This window comes from Maniola jurtina, chromosome 21 (assembly GCF_905333055.1).
Source record: "Maniola jurtina chromosome 21, ilManJurt1.1, whole genome shotgun sequence".
Taxonomy (NCBI): domain Eukaryota; kingdom Metazoa; phylum Arthropoda; class Insecta; order Lepidoptera; family Nymphalidae; genus Maniola; species Maniola jurtina.
The window spans coordinates 5,195,910-5,222,487 of NC_060049.1; the positions used below are offsets into that span (position 1 = coordinate 5,195,910).

Sequence of the window (26,578 nt, forward strand, 5' to 3'; positions counted from 1 at the left end):
CCTTTATATTATAATGAATTTAATTATGACGTCCTTAATATCAATGAGTAGCAAATAAGGGTTCTGAACTGAATAATTTTGAACTAGAACCCTTATATTCTTCTATATTCTACACCTAGTCTTTGAACTATTAGGTAAACCCTGATGATGGGTTACAAATTGGTACAAATAATACAAAGACTGATGAGATAGTTCTGTAATAATTTGTACCGACCACTGTCGTTGGTATCACACGCTTTATTGGGCCTAAATTGGTACAAATTGTATCTGTTTCCGTTTCGAGATCTGAACAAAGCATTCCTTCATGTCGATCTAATTTACAAATCGACGGCTATTCTCATTTCTCAGTGTATGGGCATTCTGTTTCTAAATTCTGTTATTATGAGTTCAGTGTGGCTAATTTTATTGTACAGAATCTCTAACCTAACTTAAATTGGTAGGTCTAAAGCTAGCTAGCCTCTTGCGAAGAGAACATTAAAAAAAAATTAGGTAATTTAGACCTGTCATTTAAGTTTCATTTACGGAATGTGTATAGATAACTAGCCACAATATCATCTCGTTACATTAATTATAATAATCAATCTATCTCTAATCTGTCGATAAGTTACTTAGCAACGTTGTTATTTATCAATATAGGACCATACAATTTTTAACAACAAATAACAACGTTGCTATATTCATTGTCAGCTGATTACGGGTAGGATTGATTATTAATTTTAGCAGTTAATCAATCTAAAGATCTGGATATTATGAAGTTTGGATTTGATGTTCAAAGATTTACCTATAAATATCCTTATTTTAATTTTAATGTTGTTAGCTATAATATAACTACATAACGTGCACGCAGACCACAAATGTTTTGTTCTTAATAACTACCTTTGTATTCTTAGTTATGAAATATAGGCATGTTTAATGGGAGTGTTTGAATTCACATTAAAATCCCATTTGCAACTTTATAGTCACTTGGTGTTCGCAAATGTCACATTCAAATATCATTCTCGATCGTCGTTGCGACAGCGTTGAATACGAGGCTGCGGTGTTAGAAAATAGCACCACAGATTGAAACAACGTCGATTATTACAAAATTATAATTGACGAATTGCAGTGTCACAACAATAATAAGTATTGTCCCTGACTTCGTTGTTCAGTGGTTTACAGGATTTCACCTTTTTTTTATTAATCTATCAATTTCTATGATTCGTCTATCAAATAATAGGTATTGTTTGGTTTAGGTGCATTTAAAATACACCTTGTACTTGTAAATTCGGTTATACATCCTGTATTATTAACCCCCGACCAAAAAGACGAGTGCTATAAGTTTGACGTGTGTATCTGTGCATCTGTCTGTGGCATCGTAGCTCCTAAACTAATGAACCGATTTTAATTTAGTTTTTTTTTTGTTTGAAAGGTGGCTTGATCGAGAGTGTTCTTGGCTATAATCCAAGAAAATCGGTTCAGCCGTTTGAAAGTTATCAGCTCTTTTCTAGTTACTGTAACCTTCACTAGTCAGGGGTGTTATAAATTTTTAATTTACACTTGTGTTTCTTTAGGTTATAGTCTATAGGTTGTAGGAATAAATATTCCTGTCCCATATTCACATCACTGATAATGTTAATGACTAAATTATCTGTCGTTTGTAAGTCGTTTGAACTATCGTTGGTGGGTACCTAACTACTTAGTTGTAAGATAGTGAATTGGTCCTATTCCTTGTGGACTGCATCTACTTTAGAAGCAACTTTGTCGCTGAGTGTCGTCCATTTAAGAATTTTCCTAGCCGCTGTTAAATCTTGTGGCTAGATTTGGAATCCATAAATTATAATGCTTTTTCTATTGTCCCCAGGCCTCTTCAAAGGCTCAACCACCACTCTCGACGGTATCGGTCTCCGGCCAATGCCAGCCGAGAGGCCGAAGACGTTACGAAAACTCAAGTCAGTGTACGACTCGTCTCCAACAGAGCCGGCGAATGTGAACATTAGTAACTTAAGCAGCAATGGAACGAACACAGAGAGAACGAATGGAGTCGAAGAAGAAGTTAGGAGAAGAAGCAATACGACCAGTTCGACGCAGAGCGGGGACAAGTCGCTGTCGATTCTCAGTCCTTTTGATGAACAGGTAAGAATTTTCAGTATTCAAAGTCCAACAGACAAGAAACTTCTTAACGAATATTTGAGATGGGTTGCTAAGTGGCAAGAGCGAAACCAACGAGCCAATGGACGAAAGCGACGATGAAAGTTGAAACGCATTTCGCGCACGCAAGTCGCATAGTCGTTTCTGTCAGGTGCTCAGAATAGGTGGCTCTCAGTGGGTCAGGTGTCATAATATAACACCTCACGGATGTTTTTGAAACAAGCTAAATACTTAGTCCTAATACAAAGACAGTAAGAACTAAAACAAACGATGGAATGGCAGAATCTCATTTGCTGGACAGCGCCTTTCGTTACCCATATAACTGAGTAAAACAGTACGCGGCTTTGCTTCTGTGTGTAACCCACGACAGCTCAACAGCACAGTACGTTAGCCCATTTATGCTTTCAGGTACAAAAAAAAATTACATAATAATCCCTTGAAAGTATTTCATCACACTAATCACTCTTTACATTATCACACTATCACACTTCACATCTCACTAATATCACACTATATAATATTATAAAGGCGAAAGTTTGTGTGTATGTGTGTGTGTGTGTGTGTGTGTGTGTGTGTGTGTGTGTGTGTGTGTGTGTGTGTGTGTGTGTGTGTGTGTGTGTGTGTGTGTGTGTGTGTGTGTGTGTGTGTGTGTGTGTGTGTGTGTGTGTGTGTGTGTGTGTGTGTGTGTGTGTGTGTGTGTGTGTGTGTGTGTGTGTGTGTGTGTGTGTGTGTGTGTGTGTGTGTGTGTGTGTGTGTGTGTGTGTGTGTGTGTGTGTGTGTGTGTTTGTTACTCCTTCACGCAAAAACTACTGGACGGATTTGGCTGTTTGGAATGGAGATAGATAATACCCTGGATTAGCACATAGGCTACCTTTTATCCCGGAAAATCAAAGAGTTCTCACGGGATTTTTAAAAAACCTACATCCACGCGAACGAAGTCGCGGGCATCAGCTAGTGGTTATATAGATAGCAATTCAACTGAATGTCCATGAGACGTTACAAAGGCAGGAAGCAATGGAAATTAGCGGTTAGAAGTGTTAGAACACCTGCTTTACCTTTAAGCCATCACTACACGATCCGATCAAATATTAGTATCAAAATCTAGAAGTATTAATTCAATCTTTTTTGGCTTATAGCACCGATTCCAGTTTTGTTATTTTAGTAAGATAAGTCACATACTTTTCAATCCCCGACCCAAAAAGAGGGGTGTTATAAGTTTGACGTGTGTATCTGTGTCTCTGTCTGTGGCATCGTAGCTCTAAAACTAATGAACCGATTTTGATTTAGTTTTTTTTATTTGAAAAGTAGCTTGATCGAGAGTGTTTTTAGCCATAATCCAAGAAAATCGGTTCAGTCGTTTGAAAGTTATCTGCTCTTTTCTAGTTACTGTAACCTTCACTTGTCGGGGGTGTTATAAATTTTTAATTTACACTTGTTAGTTTTAATTTAACACCTCTACTGCCGATTCCAATGTTAAAGATTTAATTTTACAATCATTTATATTAAATTTAGTCGTTATGGTACAGGTTTGTCCCTATGGCCCAACAAGCAATAAAGGAGGAAGCTATTAATATTATCAGTACACCTGCAATACATTTAAGATTTCCTTATACATTCCGATGTATGGCTGGTGTAGAATTGAAATCACTATCAAACCAAATTATTACGTCGTTGTTTTTTTTGTGATGTATCTATTGCCTACCTAAGTACCTACGTACTTTCCTAATCGAGCCAGTAATAGGTACATTTTGGTTAGGTTTATTAGAATTTGCACTATTGCTCAAAAGTTTAGGCATTTCATTATTTTGTCTATAATCGCTATTACAGTTTACTACCACGTCAATCTTTTCTACAATACTAGTACTGTTACAGATACATTTTGAGAACGCACTTGCCATATTTCTATGTCACACCGTACTTTTGATAATATGACAGTTGGCACATGCAAATAAGGCGAGTGCGTTCACAAAATATGCATTATACCTACTTAAAATGTCATAACAGTAATAAAAAGTAAATAAGTTATTTTGAACAGTTCAAGCAGTACATCCATCCATACTTCCATACATAATATTACAAATGTGAAAGTGTGTCTGTCTGTCTGCTACCATTTCACGGCCCAACAGTTAAACCGATTCTGATTAAATTTAGTACACAGTTAGCTTATATCCCGGGGAAGAGCATAGGCTACATTTTATCTCGGAAAATCAAAGAGTTCCCATGGGATTCCTAAAAACTCATCCGCTTAACCAATTTGTATAAAGTTCTCGTGGGATCTTTAAAAACCCACGCAGACGAAGTCGCAGGTATCCTCTAGTGTTTTATTAAATTATCGAAGTTACTAGGAATCTAGATTAGATTTAAATAGACCGTGTCGTGTACACACACTATAACATCTAATGGTTAATGCACACTTCAGCAACTCAATGCTGAAGAGTGATATCACAGCCTTGACACAGAAACCGCTGAAACTTGACATATCTATTTGGTGAGGTGTTGATAACAATAGAATATTGTATTGGTGTCCTTAGATTGAAGGTGAACTGATAAAATTTGTAGACCGCAATAATATATCCAACATAACAACAAAGAACAAGCATCCTATCAGTATGCCCGCGACTTTGTCCGCGTGGATTTAGGTTTTAAAGATCCCGTGGGAACTGTTTGATTTTCCGGGATAAAATGCAAGCTACCTTGGTACCCATACAAATCGGTTAAGCGGATGGGTTTTTAGGAATCCCGTGAGAACTTTTTGATTTTCCGGAATAAAAAGTAGCCTATGTCCGTCCCCGGGATTTAAGCTAATCCTGTACCTATGTGCTATGTATGTATCCGTAGAATCGGTTAAACTGTTGAGCCGTGAAAAGGTAGCAGTCAGACAGATAGACAGAGAGAGAGACAGACACAATTTCGCATTTATAATATTAGTATGGATTACTAAAAAATACCTCATGATCAAATTGAATATGCTGTAAGATATTCTAATTGCAATGAAATTGCCTTCGCGTAAATTAATTTGCAAGTATTGAAGCCTACAGGTGTATTCAGTTCGATATGAGCACACCTGCCGATGCAAATACCTTTGTAAGCATCTGCGTACGCGCATGTAATTACTACTACATTATTAACAGCTATAATCTATATGCATATACCTGTCGTATTAAAGCAGATAACATTTTAAGGAAGTTCGCAATCATTACCAAAAGAATATGACCATAATCAAAATATGCACCTGTCTGTATGGGTTAAGATTTTTGTTTTAGCGTTTAAACTATCGTGAAGGATATCCATCCATTATAATAATCTACAAGCATAAATTAAAAATTTATGACACCCACGACAAGTGAAAGTTACAGTAACTAGAAAAGAGCTGATAATTTTCAAACGGCTGAACCGATTTTCTTAAATTATAGCTGAGAACGCTCTCAATCAAGCCACCTTTCAAACAAAAAATAACTAAATTAAAATCGGTTCATTAGTTTATGAGCTACGATGCCACAGACAGATACATAGACACACAGATACACACGTCAAAGTTATAACACCCATCTTTTTGGGTCGGGGGTTAATAAATATAGCTAATACTTCTCCTCTCACCTGCAAGCACGAGGCCGCGGGCACAAGCTAGTCTAGACTCGACTTCGTCATCAAGAACTACTCAAACAAACCTCTATTTTATCCCCTTATTTAATCTTTCTTAACGGATGTCTACGTCATAATAGCTTAACGGATGTCTACGTCATAATAGCTATCTGCACGCCAAACACCCTGATCCGTCCAGCAGTTTGAGCTGTGCATTGATAATTCAGTCGGTCAGTCAGTGTCAGTCAGTCAGATAGTCAGTCACCTTTTCCTTTTATGTAAGTATTTAGTTAGTATTGGTGGTTTTTATGACATTTCTCACCGTTGTTCCTTCTGTACCGCGCGCGACGACCTGGCATCTTTATATTAGATTGACACCCACGACTTCGTTCGCGTGGATACAGATTTTGAAAAATCCCATGGGAAATATTTAATTTTCCGGGATAAGAAGTAGCCTATGTGTTTATCTCCTTTCTAAATTTCAGCCAAATCCGTCCACTAGTTTTTGCGTGAAAGAGTAACAAACATACACACAAACTTTGGCCATTATTTATATTAGTGTGAAGTGTGATAGTGTGATTTTAACAGCGGTCTGTACAGTCATCCTTATGTTGGAGACCAAGAATGACAGGACGGATGCATAACTCGTGCAGGCAACTGTCACTTAAAAGAATGGTATATAGGGCCAGGTGCTCTAAGACATCTGTACTTAGATACGATACTCAACCATGCACTACGTGTTCTTTGGCTCAAAAACTTCTGCGGTTTTCCTGGTCGAAGGTACAGATAATGCACCGGAAACGAACAACGGGCTACCTTTAACGAATTGTGAGTCAACGACGCGTGGAAACGTAACGATGTATTCTTCAAGGCTTCCAAGACACTCGGGGACTGTTGGCCTGACGGGCATCACCATTGTTGAGAGCTTTTATTGTTCAAGTTTTAAATTCAAATGGTTTAAAATCAAGTACTTGGTTTGGTACTCTATTGCTGTTACTGTGTGAGTTGTGAGATATTCAAATTTTAATGGGTTATGTAAATAGCCTAGTTTTACTTCTAATCCTGTGTGTTGTCTGTTATAAATTTACTATCAATGTCATGTACAATACTCTACCGTGCTCTACTTTAGACAGTATTAGAATAATAGCATGCCTCTATCATTATTTCTCTTTGTTCTATCTTCTGTTCTTGTTTCTCAATTTTGACACTAACACACTTCGTTTTTAACCCCCGACCCAAAAAGAGGTGTGTAATAAGTTTGACGTGTGTATCTGTCTGTGGCATCGTAGCTCCTTAACTAATGAACCGATTTTAATTTAGTTTTTTTTTGTTTGAAAGGTGGCTTGATCGAGTGTGTTCTTAGCTATAATCTAAGAAAATCGGTTCGTTTGAAAGTTATCAGCTCTCTTCTAGTTACTGTAACCTTCACTTGTGCCTTAATGCCTTTATTATCCCCTGAATAAAATTTCAATCTTTTGTCTGTTAGTGACCTGTTAGTGATCTGTTAGTGATCGCTACAATTATTGCTACCAACCCTGGCAACATCATCAAGTTATTACCATTATTTTCTTTATACTTCATCACCATCCTACTAATATAATAAACGCGAAAGTTTGTATGGATGGTTTGTTTGTGTTACTCTTTCAAGTAAAAACTACTGGACGGCTTTGGCTGTTTGGAATGGAGAAAAATTATACATTGGACTAACACATAGGCTTCTTTTTATCTCAGAAAATCAATGAGTTCCCATGGAATTTTAAAAACCTATGTTCACGGGGACGAAGTCGCGGGCATCAGCTAGTACAAAAAAATCTTAAACTTTTATTCTTTGTCAACAGGAGGAGTGGGCTAAAATCTCCGAGATAATGGCCTCATTTGGCAGCAAACTAGTCCGAGAATCGGTCTTCGTATCAGAATTGGAACAGGAGTTCACATCGAGACTTGGCCTGAGTTGTTCTGAGTCCAGCCTAAGTCCTTCAGTAGCTTCGAGTTTAGGACTCTGGCTGTCGGGACTTGGGATGCACGATTATGAATCTCTGTTCGTGGAAAGCGGTTATGATGACATTGATTTTATTGTAAGTTTTCTAACTTAAATCTATGTTTACGTCTTTCTATAACTCCTCTTTTATTGGATTTAATTTATTTAATAGTGTTTTATTTATCTATTCAGTAATGTTATATTGTTTTTAAGTTTTTCTAGTTATATTCAAAACTAAGAACCATTTTGAATGTTGATACACTATCGACTAAATTAAATTGTTATAAATAGTTCTACATAGATCGAACAGTAATTTAAAACGAAATATTTTGCACTGATACAAACTCATCTCTTATTTCTTCGAAAAGAGTCTGGTTTTTGTTAAATTCATATACTAATAGAATTTCTTTTCCAGAATGGAATCCTGAACGAGACTGATCTACGAGAAATGGGAATAGAAGAGAATGATAGGCAAAAGATATTAGAGTCGGCGAAACATTTACCTCTTAAAATAGCAGAAATAAGCAATAACCATAACAATAATAATATAAGTAAAAACCAAAACGAGTCAGTAGAAGATTGGCTAAGAACAATAAACCTAGAACAATATAGTGATACGTTTAGAAGACATTTGTATATAGATATGGATAGAGTAAGAAGAATATGGGAAGTCGAGTTGACTGCAGTTTTAGAAATTAATAAGCCGGGACATAGGAAAAGGATACTGTGTTCGGTTTCCAGTGAACAGAATGGTCCGGCGAATAACATTGAAGATATTAATGCTGATCTCAATAATCTGGTAAGTGCTCTGATTATAGTTAGTGTTTAAGAGGGGTCTCTCCGTCACTCGCTCCATACAAACGTAGTTCGTCTCTCATTGGAATACTAACCAATCATACTCAATGGAATTTTGTAGAAACGTTCCGGGAACTAATATCTGTGCCTGTGGTTTTCCAGATTTCCGTTAAAATATTCGGTTTCAAAGTTACGCGGTCTTAAAAATTCACATACAAATCTTTGAGCCCCTGTAATTTTAAAACTACATATTTTTAGAAAAATCTAAAACACGACAGGCACAGATATTAGTTTCTAGAATATGTCTGCAAAATTTCATGGACTTTAGTTGCCTAATATTCAAATGAAATTGGGACTACGATTGTATGGAGTAAGAGAGCCCTGTTAAATTGTGCTTAAGCAAAAACGTGTTGCGATTGAAAGTGAGCAAAAATGTCATAAGTTTTTTACCTCTATCGTTTTTTTATACCTCCTTAGTTCTAAGGTTAGACTATCATTCTGATTAGTGAAGTATAATTAAATTCACATACTTATCAAAAGCTAAAACACTCCGAAATAATGTTTATATAGTCATTTAACATTTTCTTTGACTCTTTATTTCAACTGATATTGTATAAGACGTATACAAACTATCCAGTGCGTAATCGGCTATAAACAGTAGATTAGTAGTCTCTACGGCTTCCGGCTTATGATAAGTAGGTAGTTAAAAACTTATTGGAAGAAAGTTTTTACTAAGACCTCTAAAGAAATAAGTACATCATTAACAGAACGTTAAGGTGTATTTGTTTTTGGACTGTTGAGAGGAAATTAATCATAGACATTAAAGGTTTGGTTTTAAATATAGAAAAACTAGCTTATACCCGCGACTTCGCCCGCGTGGACTATACGAACTTTAACCGCTATTTTACCCCCTTAGGGGTAGAATTTTCAAAAATCCTTCGAAAGTTTGAGCTGTGCGTTGATAGATCAGTCAGTCAGCCAGTCAGTCACTCAGCCAGCTTTTCCTTTCATATATTATTTAAAAAATAATAATTATATAACTGCTTTTTAGGGTTCCAACTTCCATAGTAAAAACTTCTAATTTCGTTCAGCCCGTCTATCCGTCTGTTTGTGTGTCACAGCCAATTTAACCTACAGAGGCAAAAATTAAAATTTTGAAAAGAAGTTGTTTAAATATGTCTGTGTCTAAAAATTTAAAAAGATTATCAAGGTAACTACTTCTGAACATGAAAAGTGAAAGTAAAAAAATACGTATTGGTTTATCCCCTAAAGTGATACTCATTTTTAAATCATTGTTAGGTTTCTTTGCTAGTTTTTGAAAAAAATTAAAGAAACAACCGAGTTTACCGAGGAACAGATAATATTTATTCTCTCATTTATTCTTCACAATTCACTATATTTGCTGCCAAAAATCATTTTGGAGCTGACCAAATCCTCAATATTTCACTAATCGTTTAAATCATAGCCATATTAATTTCTAGACGTTTTTATCCAAAGTCAATGGTCTAGCTCTAGACAGACTCAAGCATCGTCCTTCAATCAACAACCAATTCTGATCAATTCTAACGATCCTATTATTCCATACATGAAGCCAGTCTACAGTCTACACGTACGAGGTCCAATACACGCATGCTAATTTAAATATATTGCTTCCCAGACGCGACGGGCAATGAGTTGCGTACGGATTGCGTAATGTTAGTGAAAACCGTTACGACTTTTATTTCTTTGACCTTGTATTTGTATACACTGTACGAAATATAGATAGATAGATAGATAGATAGACAGATAGATGGATAAAAAACTTAAGTGCACACAAAAGAATATGTAATAGACAAAACAAAGAAACTAAAAACTTAAAACGATTGTATGCAAAGGCGGCCTTATTGCTCAGAGCAATATCCACAACCTTTGGCGAAAGAGGTAAAATTTTCAACTTATTTTTAAAAAACCGATACCTACGCGGACGAAGAAAGTCGCGGGCAACCATCACACTATAATATAATATTATAAATGCGAAAGTTTGTGTGTATGTGTGTGTGTGTATGTTTGTTACTCCTTCACGCAAAAACTACTTGACGGATGTGGCTGAAATTTGGAATAGAGATAGATAATATCCTGGATTAGCACATGGGCTACTTTTTATCCCGGAAAATCAAAGAGTTCCCACGGGATTTCGAAAAACCTAAATCCACGCGGACGAAGTCGCGGGCATCGGCTAGTTAGGTAATATATTGTAGATTTAAAATACTTAATTAGCTGACTTGCGTTTGTTTTATAAGGCCCTTAGTTTTTTAGTTGAAATCAGTGCGACCCTAAACAGTGCTAGGGATATCTGCTGATTGCCTGTAGCTGATGTCTGTCACATTTTTATGATACTAATTGATAATAACCATTCAATACGAAGCGGACGTCATTACATGTACTCAGTATTATGGCGAAGGGACGTCCTGTTCTAAATGAATTCAATGGGCAATCGTGTTCACATGCACGTCAAATGGATATAAATGTCCTTTATGATGTCTCGAATTATGTGGAATAAATATAAGGAAGCTCTAAAGGTAGTCTTTTTCAATAGCATGTGATGTTTTATTGATATTATCTCTTCGAATGATAAATGAATGTATGTACAAATTGATATTAAACTTGCGAGCAAAGAATCTGGGCTAGAAACCTCTCGGCGCGAGCGAGCTTAGAGTATGTTACAATTCGACCAATCAGGTTATTGCTAGATGACGTGATATTTTTATCACGATAATATTATGATTGTTCGAAATACTGGTCTCGCTCCGCTTCAGTGGAAATTCTAAGCAGATCACATTCGAGCATGAAAACTGTTAACTTTTTAAATATTACTTATATCGTAAAACAGGAGAAAAATCATCATTGCCTAGTAGATTACATTAAGTAGCATGATAATATACAAATTAAAAGTATGGATCAGTTTTTAAAATGACAAAAAGTCAGAATATCTAGATCCAATGCCCAAGTCGTATTCCGAGTAGGTACGTTTGAGTAACGCTAATATGTATATTACAATCTGTTAAGCTGCCACCACACTTGGGGTGTTGCCAGGATACGTGTCATAATTAAAGCGAGACGAGCAATTTGAAAGGATCATAAGCTCACGACGTTTTAATTAAGTTGCGAGATAATTTGTTAATTCTAATTAAAAATAAAGATATAAAGCGTTCTAACTGGCAAAAAATTGGCCAAAAGTTGATAGAAATATTTGTATAAGATAGGGATTAGGATAGGTTGGAAATTGGGGTATGATGTTTTTAATCCCCGACCTAAACCCCGGTAAACGTTTCCGTCTGTTTTGCGTGCATTGTCCCTCCCCGCCGAAGTCAATCCAGCCATCCAAGCTCGCCCTAGAAGCCCAGTAGACCGCCCAGGTTGCTGAGGGCTTCATGAAGTGAGGTTGGGGATCCCAAATAGCGCTCTCGTTGTTCTGCCACGCCCGCGCCTTCTAGCAGCACGTACGTTGGTGTTTCGACCTCCATGCAGACCCTGCACAGAGGACTGTCGGTGACACCTATAACGAAAAGGTGTTTGTTTAGTGGGATATGCCCTGTTATGAATTTTTATGCAATGCTACTGCCACTGCGCTTTGTGTTTGTGTAACGCTTTAGCAAGTTTTAACCCCCGACCCAAAAAGAGGGGGGTTATAAGTTTGACGTATATCTGTGTATTTGTCTGTGGCATCGTAGCTCCTAAACTAATGAACCGATTTTAATTTAGTTTTTTTTGTTTGAAAGGTGACTTGATCGAGAGTATTCTCAGCTATAATCCAAGAAAATCGGTTCAGTCGTTTGAAAGTTATCAGCTCTTTTCTAGTTACTGTAACCTTCACTTGTCGGGGGTGTTATAAATTTTAAATTTACACTTGTAAATTGATTCATCGCTCATACCACGTATCCATATCGCTGTGTTAAGCTGTCACCACACCTGGGGAGTTGCCCGGATACAGATTGATTAGCGCGAAATGAGCAATTTAGGGGATCGCTTGAACACGGGGATCTTGAGCCGATGGACTTTTAATAAACTTTAAGTGACGGCGGGATTAAAGACACGTGTGTATTAAAGTATGAAGGGTCAATGATATTGTGGTGTGTGTTTTTTAAGTTTACTGACTAGCGCTTGGCTGCAATCAGACTTGCTAGCAAGTGATGATGCAAAATTGATTTATTTTGTGTGCCGAAGAAAGGGGATAAATCATTAAAAAAGATGACCGTTTTGCGAACAATCATTTAAATACATAGTACCTATTTTTAATTGTAGCAACGAGCAAGAAATTATTTTCATCGCTTTGAAATAATTTCTATGGAATTCCAACAACGCTCGATACACTTACCATCAAAAATAATAACCTATCGAATGACAAAAAAAAACATTCACAAAAGAGCTACACAAAAAGAGTGCTAATTAAATCAAAAAGAGCTCAGCAGTGCCTGAAAAGAAAACAACGCGAACCGATTCAAAGTTCACACTTCAGAAGTGTAAAACAAAAAGGTCGAAGTAAAAACGTGTTGTACGAGAAGCGTGAAATTTTAATTAAGCCTCTACAGCGGCACAAAAGGAATATAATTGACAGTGTCAACTAATTTGACGAGTGTCATTTGACGGTGATAAAAAATGGTAGGGAAGTTAGGGAAGGTAGGCACTCGTGATGTATGGGATGTGCGCCTTGAATGGAATGATCTTCCGTTGCGATGAACTTCAATAGCGAACGGATTTTGGGTTCGGGTCGCTACTATTTGCTCGATACTTTGGGCTCGGGGCTTTATCGAGATATTTTTAATTATTTTAGATTTGCATATTTTTTGCAAAGTTTTACTCGTGACTTTGTTCATGCTGGGCTTTGAAAATCTTGTAGAAATTCCTTGTTTCCTGTTTTATAAAGGACTAGAGGATGCCCGCGGCTTTGCCCGCTCTTCAATTTTATGGGATAAAAAGTAGCTTAAGTCCTTCCCCGGGATGTACCCCAAGTCTGTATCATTCATATCGGTTCAGTGGTTGGGCCGTGAAAACGTAGCAGACAGACAGACAGACAGACAGACAGAAAAACAGACAGACACATTTTTTTGTATTAGTATGGATTTTAATATTATGTCAGGCTACAAGCTATTTCTGTAGCAAATTTTACCGATTTCAGAAACTGAGCCGTAATAAAAAGGTAATAAATACGCAGACAGGCAAATACATAGAAAGACACTTGTACATTAATTATAGTATGAATAGGGATTTATGGGTTAGGTACATCCTTGAAGGATCGACGTGATTATTGACGTTAATCCGTTAATCTATTTATTTTATTTCAATTTGAAGGCAGTTTTGAAAATCTTTATTCTCTTTTTAACCCCCGACCCAAAAAGAGGGGTGTTATAAGTTTGACGTGTGTATCTGTGTATCTGTCCGTGGCATTGTAGCTCCTAAACTAATGAACCGATTTTAATTTAGTTTTTTTTTGTTTGAAAGGTGGCTTGATCGAGTGTGTTCTTAGCTATAATTCAAGAAAATCGGTTCAGCCGTTTGAAAGTTATCAGCTCTTTTCTAGTTACTGTAACCTTCACTTGTCGGGGGTGTTATATAATATATATTTTTAATTTACACTTGCAGTTTATACGATTTACCTAATGAACTCCGAAAAAAATAATTGGTGAATTTTTTTGGAATTATTTGTAGTACTTTATTCTCTATTTTCCAATTTTTGCGAGCAGATTTTTCACTTCCACGCTACTTCTACCATAAAAATACCTTTAAATTTAAAATGTATGAACCCAAACTTTAAACCAAAATAATTAGCACTTACTAAAATTCATATAAATTCCACATAGCCTCCTTTCACGATATCCTATGTACTGGTACATAGTACTTGGTACTCGTATACTCGTGCCAGTAGTTAGGGCTGTGCAACCACGAGGCAGAGTGGCTCACTCGGTATGAATAGAGCTCTGAATAGACGAATTGAGCACTAATTACCCATACAGGGTTGCCGACGTGTGAAATTAAAAAAAGGTCTCGGCTATACCTTTGAAAAGCATACATAAACTACGTAGAACTACATAGGTAAACGTATGTTGCATGAGGTATAGGTCGTTTTATTTTGTAGCTACTAAGTACCTACTAACTATTTTATGTGCAACTAAGTGTGTACACTTTTTTGTCCCTGAAGTGTAAATTAGTGCGAAATTAAAACAGACTTCAATATACGCAAATTCGTAATCTAATTTTTCATTTATAGTATTATAAATGTGAATGTGTGTCTGTGTCTATGTGTGCCTTTTCTCAGGCTATCCAATTAATATTATCTAATCGTTTTTACGAAAGGGAGATGTTTACATTCCGAAGACAGACATAGGCTTCTTTTTATTCCAGAATTCCACAATTTTCATGGGTTTTTGAAAAAGTTAAATTCACGCAGACGAAGTCGTGGGCATTATCTAGTAATCAATTCAGTACAACTAACTGACTAACTAAAAATAAGCTACTCAATAAATAAAAGGATATTTTATTTAAAGGTTTTATTGGTCGACCCCAAAACGGAGGGTGTTATAAACTCGACAGCTATTTTTAACCCCCGACCCAAAAAGAGGGGTGTTATAAGTTTGACGTGTGTATCTGTGTATCTGTGTATCTGTGTGTCTGTGTATCTGTGTGTCTGTGTATCTGTGTATCTGTGTATCTTTGTATCTGTCTGTGGCATCGTAGCGCCTAAACGAATGAACCGATTTTAATTTAGTTTTTTTTTGTTTGAGAGGTGGCTTGATCGAGAGTGTTCTTAGCTATAATCTAAAAAAATTGGTTCAGCCGTTTAAGAGTTATCAGCTCTTTTCTAGTTTTCTTGTACAAAGAAGGTTAAATAACCGTTAGGTTCATAATATTATGTCAATTGACAAATGTCAAGCTGTCAAGATGGACGTTGCCTAAATACATAATTATTTATATGAAAATGATGTTTTGGAAAACTCTTAAATACTGGATCGTCGGGGGTGTTATAAATTTTTAATTTACACTTGTTACCCTTTTCAATAACCGACATAATTTGTTCTAGAAAAACAATATCCAACAATTGAAAGAAGAAATCAAAGAAAAGTTACCACCCTCAGAGAACCTGAAACCCGTTCCTCCGCCCGTAGTTCCTACGCTAGCACCTCCGGGAGGAGAGACGTTGAAACGGAGTAAGAAGAACCGGCCAGCTCCTCAGCCGCCTAGACCCTCGGATCTGGAGATCAGAGCGCCGTCAGAGCTGCTGGTGGGTGTTCCTGGGGCTCTGAAGACGCAATGGAAACATCAGCCTTTTGTGCTTGTAACTGGTGCTGTGACTTATGTTGCTAATGTAAGTATTTTAATTTGGGAATACTTACGTACCCACTCTACATTTTATTTTTTTATTCTAAAGTCGTTCTACATAATATATAATAGGCCTGTATTCTGTAATGGTATTTTTATGTTTATGAAACTAAAGTCGGCGATACTAAATTGTTCATTTGAAATCAAGGGATTTTAGGTCCATCTTACTCTGACGTCATAGTGTTTCGACACTCGAATTCTGTCAACGTTGGTCAGATTTAAAATCTCATACTAAGCATTACAGATATTGTTTCACTTTTTTCTACATCCCTACCTAGTACACATATTTAAAAAAAACTTAGGGCAATAACAAAAGTTAATTGTTATGATTTCTATTTTCTACTAATCGTGTTTTTCACACATTTTGAAAATAATGTAGATCAGTAAGCAAGATATTGTTTTTAAGAACGTACAGTAATGTAATATCTTAATAACACGTTTGTTTTTAGAACAAGAAAGCGCATCTGCTAAAGAGCTTTGACTTAGTACATTTCTTTTTAATACAGTATATAACCTAACTACATAGATAAATGAAAAATATATTACAACAGTACCTAGGCTCAACGGTTGTGAAAGAACTACGAGGCACTGAATCTACGAAGAAGTCCATTCAGAAGCTGAAGAAATCTACCAAAGAACCGCGAGACTCTCCCGACATCATCCTCTCTATCACCTACCGAGGTGTCAAGTTCCTAAACACTATTACTAGGGTAAGTTCATTAGTTTAATTCAATTTTTAATCTTCTCTACTGTTTTTTAAAGCCTTTTTTGTTTGCTTGACTTGTTCGTATGTTGATAGTTGATACCCCACATGATATCTTACTTTAGAAATTGTAAATAGTAATTATTTGTTCATGAACACTTTTTTTGTGATGTAACCACAAAATTTCGGATTTTTTCTTTTACTTGTGCTATAAGACCTACCTACCTGCCAAATATGATTCTAGGTCAACGGGAAGTACCCTATAGGTTTTCTTGACATACGCGATAGACGGATAGACGGACAGACGTCAGACAGACAGACAACGAAGTGTCCCTATAAGGGTTCCGTTTTCCTTTTGAGGTACGGAACCCTAAAAATATGATTACGTACCATTAAGCGTCTCTAAAGATAGAGCAATTATTATTGGTCTTAATGACGAGCAGATTGTAAACGTACTAGATGATGTCCGCGACTTTGTCCGCGATAAAAAATCCCGCGAGAACTATTTGATTTTCTGGGATAAAAAGTAACCTATATCCTCTCGGATATGCAAGTTATTTCCGTAACTTTCATCAAAATCGGATAATCTGATGGGCCATGAAAAGCTTCTAGACAGACAGACACATGTTCGCATTTTAATATGGATTACATATCGTAAAAGTTACACCTATTTTGAAAAATTCTTCATAATTATCATTCCACAGATATTTTTCTCCTATTTTATTTACATCGAATATTCCTTTGTACAAGGAGAGGTGATTCTTTGAAAATAAACCAAGCGTAAAAGGGGTAAATCCCTACGGCGGCTCCCTTGACTCTGTGCATCTCCTGACTTTGCCCATTTGATTTTTAATTATGGAGCATCGCTCACACTTCATCGGACCATTCGCCTATCCTTTGTGTTTCTTACAGAGGAAGGATTGTTTTTTTTGATTATTTTTTCGTCGAATTTCATGTCAGAACGGTTCACGGTTAGTTAGGCTGGATAATTAGCAGCTCGCTACTGTGAGACAAAAATTGAAAATTTTCGTTACCATTTTTTCGTTGTTTTGGGTAAACTGTTATTTGAAGAAATATTTTCCAATTTACGGGAAATTCTGGATTGATATTGTGTTGTTTATGATGAAAATATTTTTACTAAAATTGAGGAATTTTCGAAAGAAATTTATAAATCAGGGTGGAAACGGTGGAAAGAAGAAATTTTTAAGCTTGATTAACTTTTTTAGGTTTAAAATAGTTAAGATTTTTGATATTCTTTCAAAATTTAAGTTAACTAGGTTTAAGAATTTGTCAGTCATACTAATATTAGAAATGTAAAGGTGTGTTTGTCTGTCTGTATGTTACGTTTTAACGGCCCATCCGTATAACCGATTTTGACGTGGTAGATACAGCCTTAGATCTGGATGTAAGATCCGGGGTTACTTTTATCCCGGAAAATCAAAGAGATCCTACGAGATTTTTTAAAATTATGACCTTTGAAAAATCTTTATTTTATCAGGTCATGCATGTTTTTATAAACTACATAATTGCAAAACTAACGGCTTTAAGGCGAACTTCACTGTATACTACTTTTGAATGTATTAGGTTTGTTCAAAAATATTGATCAGTTTCCAAAATAATAGCGTAATGCCAAACGTTGATTTGCGTTGTTATTAAAACATCGCCCATCTCTCTCTTGAGTATGTCCCGCTCGTAGATGTTGATTGAAATAGCACGCGCTCACGTTCGACTAGGAGCGACCATGGAGAGCATTCTACGTTTAAATTAATAGGACTTCTTTTTCTACAGGAGTTAATCTGTGAGCACGAGATTCGGAACATCCACTGCGCCTGCCAAGACGCGGACGACCTCACTCACTTCGCATACATCACGAAGGACCATACTACCAGAAGCCATTACTGTCATGTCTTCCGAGTAGCTACTATGGTGAGTCCATAGCTTATTTCAGGAAGTCAATGGTGTCAACGTCTGTAGACTGGTAACGGTTCTCCATATTTTGAATCAATCTCGTAGGTGTCGTTTTACTCAAAGATGCGTAAACTCCGCGCTAATTCTGTCTATGTAGTCTGTTCAACTACGCGAATGCCTGCCACACACACAAACATACAAAATTTGTCTTCACCTTTTAAAATATCTAATGAATGTGTGAGTTTCGCTAATCTGGAGTGGATAGTAAGAATCTTTGGATGGTTCTCAGATACCTCTTGGATCTAATGTTCTAAATTCTAATATACTTTCTTTCTGCGGCAGTTCCTCACTTCTGAAGATCGCGACCTCTTTTATTTTTCCTATAGGTACCATTAGTGAGGTTTTCTTGGGATAATAATCCTTCCTTATGTATATGGGTATCATATTGATTATAAACTAGTGGTTTCTTCGGATGGTCCTACCTAACAAAAATAGCTACTTATAGTGAAAAAAATCAGGTTTTCTCACTATAGAATCGAATATCGGTGTTAAATGATAACTAGGTGCCAATGACGACTGATGTAATATAAATGATAATTGTACCAATGACGTCAACAAAAAAAAAGCTTTAAAACGTTACAGTTAATTTCATTTCCTTCCAGGACCAAGCGACAGAAGTCATCCTAACATTAGGCGAGGCTTTCGAAGTCGCATACCAAATGGCGTTACGAGAGCAAGCGAATAGAATCCGAGTACCTCCAACAGTAACCAAGACTCCCACACACGACCCCATGACCACAAGCAATAAGGAGAAAACTAACGTCAACCACGGGAGATCACATTCCATAACGGAGATCAAGTTGAATGGTCACCAGTTGAAAATCGCCCCAATACCTGCTTCGTTGTCCAACGAAGATTTCCAGTCTTCCAAGACCTCTGATGGATCTAAAAGCCCAAGAACACCTCTCCTCAAAGCTCCAATAGCATCCACTGAAGAATTGTGAGAGCAAAGGTAACGTGCACTGAATTTTGTTGGACTTTTGTTATAATTTTTTTTAAATAAAGCGTAAAAATATTTTTTTCGTGCATTTCTGTCTAATAGTGATCTACGACTTATGATGGATAAGTATAATAAATTAGAATTTCTCTCAATATTTGGTGAAATATTTATATTGTTTAACTTTGTAGGCAAATATTTATATTATAACATTGAATCGTTAGATTTAAAATTAATAATGTCGCTTTGTGGTATAACCTAGATATAATTCAGAACGGAACCAATGATTTCAAATCCGCAATTGTTGATCAATCTTTTTATACTTAACACTTCTTCAAAAAAAATAGTTAATACATATTGTATTTTGAAAAATAAAACTTCTATTTTCGAAATACAAAGTTGCACGAGAAATATAAAATTTTTGAAATTGAATAATAATAAAATATTTCTTCCCCAAATACTTAAACCTTAGCGATGAAATAATATACCTACTTAATGAGAATTTTAGCAAGGGTTTTAATTACCTACGTGTTTCTACAAAAATATGACATTATTTGAATAAAAATGAATAGTTTCTGTCATTAGGTTACAAGCTTATTTAGCTGTTTATGAATTAATATTATGATAAACGTATCAGGCCTAATAAAATTGTCTAAAGAAGATTTGTCTTCCGAAAATAAATCACTTTTGAATATAGTAGATACTTGATGATATAAAACGTTTTAAATAAAAAAAATGTATCGTGCCAGCTTCGTGCTTATTAATTAAAAAAAAAAAAACTCTCGAATCACTAATGATATTAAATGTGGTAAGCCAATAATAAATGCTACAAATAAGTGTTTGGGTGTATCATTGTTGTAATTTTCGTAGAAAAGATGTTAAAAAATATTGACGCCTATTTGTGCAAAAAATTTAAACTGCATTGATAGGGTTTTCAACCGAAAACGATGTCTTGAATCTTGATTATGTATATTTTACTAGACTTGCCAATACTATTCAATATTTAGGACCTGCGCAGACGAAGGACTATTGTCCGTGGAGGACAAATTTAAGTCCCTCATCTATACTACCCATGACCCATTTTTGTCCTCCGCGGACAAAAATGGTCCTGTCTGCGTAGGTCCTTAGGTATTGTGTATTTGTACGATTAACGTTTCGAAAATAATTCAATTTTGACACTGCTTTTATGAACCGTGACCTTATTTATGAAATTTTTGGATTTTGTACTATAGTTAGGTAAATGGGGATTTTACTATTGAATAGTGAAATTCTAGCGGCTGTTATATTTATAGTAGTTTTTATTGTATATTTTTGTTTTAATAAGAACTTACGCTTTAATATTTTTCTAGACGAGGAATTGGTTCATTATTGCAGCTATTTTGATGTAGTTTTTTTATTCCAAGTAAATATAATAATCATTTTGTCATTAGGGAAGTTTGTGTGTACATTGAAGATTTTTCTAGGAGTATTTTGCAAGCTAGTCCAAGCCAAAAAAACTCTAAATTGTCAAGATAAATACGCATAGTATAAAAAGATCGTATTATACCTACTGATCCCACAACCTTCACTAACAAAATCACGGGCATGCACTAGTATTTAAATAAAGGTATTATTAGCAAATATTATAATTGTAATATTATTAAATTAAGGCGTTACATGAAATACCCAGTTACTTTTGGCTTTGTTGTAAATTTGTTTATCATTATTGGCCGAATATTAGAATATTATAATGATAATATAATACGGGCCTATTAATATAGTCTGTATTAGATATCGTATTATACGTTACCAATATTTGAATGTCGTATTATTGTATATAGGTATTATAGAGTGTGCATAGTGGCTAAATACAGTTGTTAACGTGACCACATCTTATGACCATAAATTGTTCGTTTAACGTATAGTACATAAAACATATCATACCATTGTTATATTAATATTCAATAATAATAACAACCATAATAAAAAAAAACTCCGTTTTTCTGGGGATTCTATATTATATGTAACTATAAAATTATTCTAATAAAAGGACGACGAATAATTAATATTTGCTAGTAAGTTATGTTATTCCATTAAAGCCGAGGTACGGATTTTATAATCAATATTAAATATTTATAATGTAGAAAAATGATTATTATTGGTACTGCCCTAATTTTTGCTGTTCCCTAAAGGCTGTTTTACGATGAAGTGACAACATGCGATAATGCACCGTACTACAAATCAAAACATTAATAATTACGGATTTCATTTATCCGTGCAGTAACAGCACGATATTCGTTTGATCAGATCTACCGAAAGCTTACCGAGCGCATTACATTCCAATATCATTCATTAGGAGCTACGATGCTACAAACAGATACACAGATACACACGCCAAACTTATAACACCCCTCTTTTTGGGTCGGGGGTTAATCAGTAAGCTTTCGTTAGTGAAAAATATTAATATGTTGTCTATAAGCAAGCCGGATATCGCTGCCGAATCGAAACGAAAATGGCCTTTTGTAAACTGAAAAATGTTTGTCTTTTTGCTATCCGTACCTACTTCTGATTATTGCGGCAATTAGTGCTTTTCATGAAATGATTTCATCTCGTTTGTACATCTGTAAGACGTACTGATGTTAATTTTACTCATATTTATATTGTAATGTAAAGTTGAGATTCGTTGCGTACATTAATCCTGTCTTCATTGATGACGAAAAACACGTTTTTGAAATTAAATTAATATTTGTTTATTGAGCATTCATTTTGGCACAAGTGATATTATATTATAGTGATATAAGTAGAATTCATGTTCAATACTTATAATTAATATAATGAAGTTGAAATTGACTCATTGTCATTGTTTTTATTGTTATGATGCTATTACATTAAAAATCATGGCAATGCTTATTGCCAATTTTCGATATGCTCCGAAATGATTCTTCATTTGCTCAATTACAATACAAAGAACAATTGTTTTCTAAATTGTAATTCTTTTCTTGAAATTGTTATCTATATATAAATGTATTATTGCTTTGTATATTTATAATTCTGTGAATAAAGTCTGATTTTAGTTGAAATTTTTTGTAATCCATGTGATATAATAAGAGTAAAAAATATTCGAATGACTTTGTTCTTTCATTAAACTGTTTGTCCTTCTGCTTATATTATATTTAAATTATATGTGGCACAGCTTTTTATATGTAATAATAATAATGTTGAAGTGGTATATGACGTTTTCAATGTATTGATATAAAATTTATAAAATGTATCTATTGATGTTGAGTAATATAATGTAGATTATAATACTTATTTATAATATAATTATATTATTATTATATAATATTGATACTGCAAAAACGAATTGTGCCAAATTGCAATATTATACAGGTAAGACGAGCCAATTTTACATCCAGCCTTTATTTTTTGTATAAAAATAATAAAAACAGCTTTGAATTGCATTATAATCTCTTTGGTTTAAAATGAAATGGGATATTGAAAAAATTATTCCATTACATTTACAAGTAACTAGAAAACAGTTTTTCTAAGTAAAATATTTATTTCCAACAGAAAAGTATTTATAACAGAAAAAATATATTGTTTTTTACAATCCGACCAATATAGTGATTTTAAAACAAGAAGTTACCATTTTTGTCAACAAATTAACTAAAAAAAAATGGTTTGTATCACAATTTTATTGCCTACATTAGTAAAATAAATATTTATGTAGGTACTTATGAATTATGAATGTCATAATACATACTCATTAAAAATTAAGGTAGTTAATAACTTATAATTTTTGTAGCAGATATTTTATAAAAAAAAATATTAAAAATGTATACCAAAGAGTTTTAGGATACATTACATAATATATTATATAGTAATAATTAGTATATAAATCGCAGTAATATGATCTGGTTTGTTATATAAATGTAATTTGCAAGAGACGAAAGAAATTCACTGCCGTCATAACGAAGTTTTCGATGTATGCCGATAGTTTACGTGTACTTTTATATATTTATATTGTGTAAATATTATTTCGTAATTATTAACAAACATATCTTTCATAGGCGTAGCCTAAAATATACCTAACGCAGCTGTGGTCACTTACTACATCTACATTATGCATATTTGTGGTGATATTATCACAAATAATTTTATTACAATCGGGTTGGTTGTGTATTTTTAACACGTTTTTTAATGAAAATATTTCATAGGCTGTACTGGTTGGTAACTCATTTAATTTACGAGCTAGAGACCTGTAGCAGACAGACAGACAGACAGACAGACAGACAGACAGACAGATGGACAGACAGGCAGGTCACATTCATAAAATAATATCTATGGTAATTATTATTGACGTACAAACATCCATTCCATTTTCATTACTAAAATGGCTTCTTACGGCTCTTTTCCCTTAGTATGCGATCAGCTGAAGAGAATTCTCAAATCTGATCAATATGATGAACATAAGAGCGCCCCCACATACCCACCTTCTGGCTACGCCTATGTTTAAAACTAAAGTCTTAGTACGAGATTTTATATCACCAATGTTGATAAAATTCGTATGTCGGAACACAATAACGTTAGATTAAAATGGAGCTAAATGAGCTGGATTTAATGTCAAAAATTCAGGATCATTGATTTTAATTTCACAACGTTTCCGCTTAGAGTGCTGGATATAGATGTATGGATGAACTTGAACTTTAATACCAGGTCGTTAAGGTCAATTTTACTGTACCGCTCAAGTGTTATGGCGCTCCAATTCTACATCAATGTTGGTGACATGTACAATCTCATACTAAGAACAGAACTCATATCTGCAATCTATATTTTCCTCCGATAGCTCTATCTTCTGAAAGTTGCATGTATTAACTAATTTCAGGTAGAGCTACAATTTATAAGGTACTTTAATAGTTATTATGTAATTTAGTTTAGTCTACCAATCCACATTGGGCCAGCGTGGCAGACTAGGGCCTAAACCTTCTCACTCTGAGAAGTGACCCGTGCTCAGTAGTGAGCCGACAAATGGTTGATCATGACGATGAATAAGCTACGAACTTTTATTTACTTAGGCAGATAAAGAACTACATTTCTATATTTAGAAATCACAAGTATTAAAGCAAAGAAATAAAACCCTAGTGTACTAACTTTAATTAGATGCTATTTGAGAGTAAATAATTTAATTATTTTAGGCAAAACTAGTAAAGAGAAGGAATGAAACGATGTACAAAATTAACACTCTTTATATTTTTCAATGATTCATTGGATTGGTTTATCAACGAGTTAAAATGGGTACACAACAATTACACAGTTAAGATGAGTTTCCACGGAAATTATTAGGTACATTATTAGGTATACATAACACAATTTATAACAATCAAATACAGAGAGATACAGTAAGAATACTTATCTTTATTCGAGGAGGCTCGTTGCACAAAAACTAACTACTCTCACCCCAACAGTGGTTTATATAGGTTACTATCTTTCTTTGTTCCCTCTACATTTTCCTTATACCAAGCTGACAACATAACACAATATTCTGTTCATAGTAAACAATTAGGCTGAATTACTAACAATTATATGTTTCCAGGCACTAGTTAACATTAATATTAATAATTGAAACCATTATCAAGTTAATACAATATTTAGTTTAAAGTTATTTATCAAAAGTACACACAAGTCATAAGTCAATTGAGGTATTTTAATTCACAATTATAGTACAGCATTACACAAAATTATTCTTAAAGATCATAAGATATTATTCTAATAATTAACAAATAGTTTTCTCTATTTAAAACATTATTATAATTTAATTAAGTAGCAATGACGTGTAACTTGAAAGTTTCTGTCGGAACTCTATAATAGTCAACTGTTCTATTCTTGAATCACATTATTTTCTTGAAACATAAATTAACTACACATTACATCACAAAATTAATAATTATTTATTCTAATAATGTCTACACTTTTCTCTGTTTTTCAATTATACATATTTTAGTAACAAAAATAAAAGAGTATAGCTAATCTTGATAATCAGCCTATTACCATCATAATAAGTACGAATACAAGATAAACAAGTGTTGCCACCCCTTTTTACAATTATTGCTACCTAATTTAATAGTAAACAGTGTTTACATACTTCAATAATTAACTATTCCTCATAAATCACAGAATAAATTTCTTATTTTAAAATAATAATCTATCACGGCCAAACTGACCGTGCTTCGCTCTCGAAGCATAACGACAAAAAAAAAACAACTTTTCACATAAGGACAATAATAACTCATGACACAGTGAAAAATCAACATGTCTGTGGCTACCATTTACTCCTTACTTTCAATGTGTGTGAAATCCAAAATCACTCCACCATTAATTCCAATAAAAAAAAATTGACAAGTTTTTATTTCTTACCACAGTACATATGTGATACTCCATGGCCTTAAACACCATTGGTTTTCAAGCAGCACCAGAAAATAGCCATGAATACCATTGGTTTTTGAAGCACCACTAAATAATAAAATATCCTTTAACACCATTCGTTTTATAGCAACATTTTATAATATCCTTTTAACACGAGTGGTTTTAAAGCTATAGCATTTATTTTTTTACTAAAAATTACAATCTATCACTGGTCATCGACATACTTTTTTATTCACTACTTTCAATATAATCTTCAACCAAGACATTTTGATCTATCCATTCACCAGGCCAACGTCTTAACTTTTCCTTGGCAATTATAATATCCTTTAAACTTCCTTTCCCTTTTAAAGAAAATCGATCATTTTCCAAAATATTGATAATTTCATATGGACCTTTGAATTTGGCTCTTAATTTATCATGCCGTCTGTGATCCTGATTTACATAGACTACGTCCCCAATGTTATATACTATATTATCTCGCCTGGATAAATCAAAACGCTTTTTAAAATCACTAGCTACATTGACTAGTCGTTGGTGAGCTAGTAAACGCTCAGCACGAACATCTACTAATTCTTTTTGTACATCATTACCATTATCAGTCACATCATTCAATCGAGCCTGTATGCAAGGTATATTACCATTAAGCCCAACCAATAAACGAATAGGAGCAAAACCAGTAGATTTTTGTATAGTTGAATTGAGTGATAATTGAACTTTCCATAAACCGTTTGGC

The 26,578-nt window shown here is 34.5% G+C and overlaps 1 protein-coding gene across 5 annotated transcripts in view; it reads left to right on the forward strand.

Moving 5' to 3' along the window:
- Positions 1-24,132, forward strand: part of LOC123876461 (ankyrin repeat and sterile alpha motif domain-containing protein 1B-like) — a 118,962-nt gene extending 94,830 nt beyond the window's left edge. For all 5 annotated transcript variants that reach the window (XM_045922732.1, XM_045922733.1, XM_045922735.1 and 2 more), the window contains 7 exons: positions 1,841-2,112; positions 7,548-7,784; positions 8,103-8,486; positions 15,537-15,821; positions 16,387-16,545; positions 18,327-18,464; positions 19,109-24,132. In XM_045922732.1, the coding sequence (XP_045778688.1) occupies positions 1,841-2,112; positions 7,548-7,784; positions 8,103-8,486; positions 15,537-15,821; positions 16,387-16,545; positions 18,327-18,464; positions 19,109-19,450 (1,817 nt within the window). In that variant the 3' untranslated portion in view covers positions 19,451-24,132. The remainder of the gene's footprint in view (positions 1-1,840; positions 2,113-7,547; positions 7,785-8,102; positions 8,487-15,536; positions 15,822-16,386; positions 16,546-18,326; positions 18,465-19,108) is intronic.
- Positions 24,133-26,578: the final 2,446 nt, after the last annotated feature.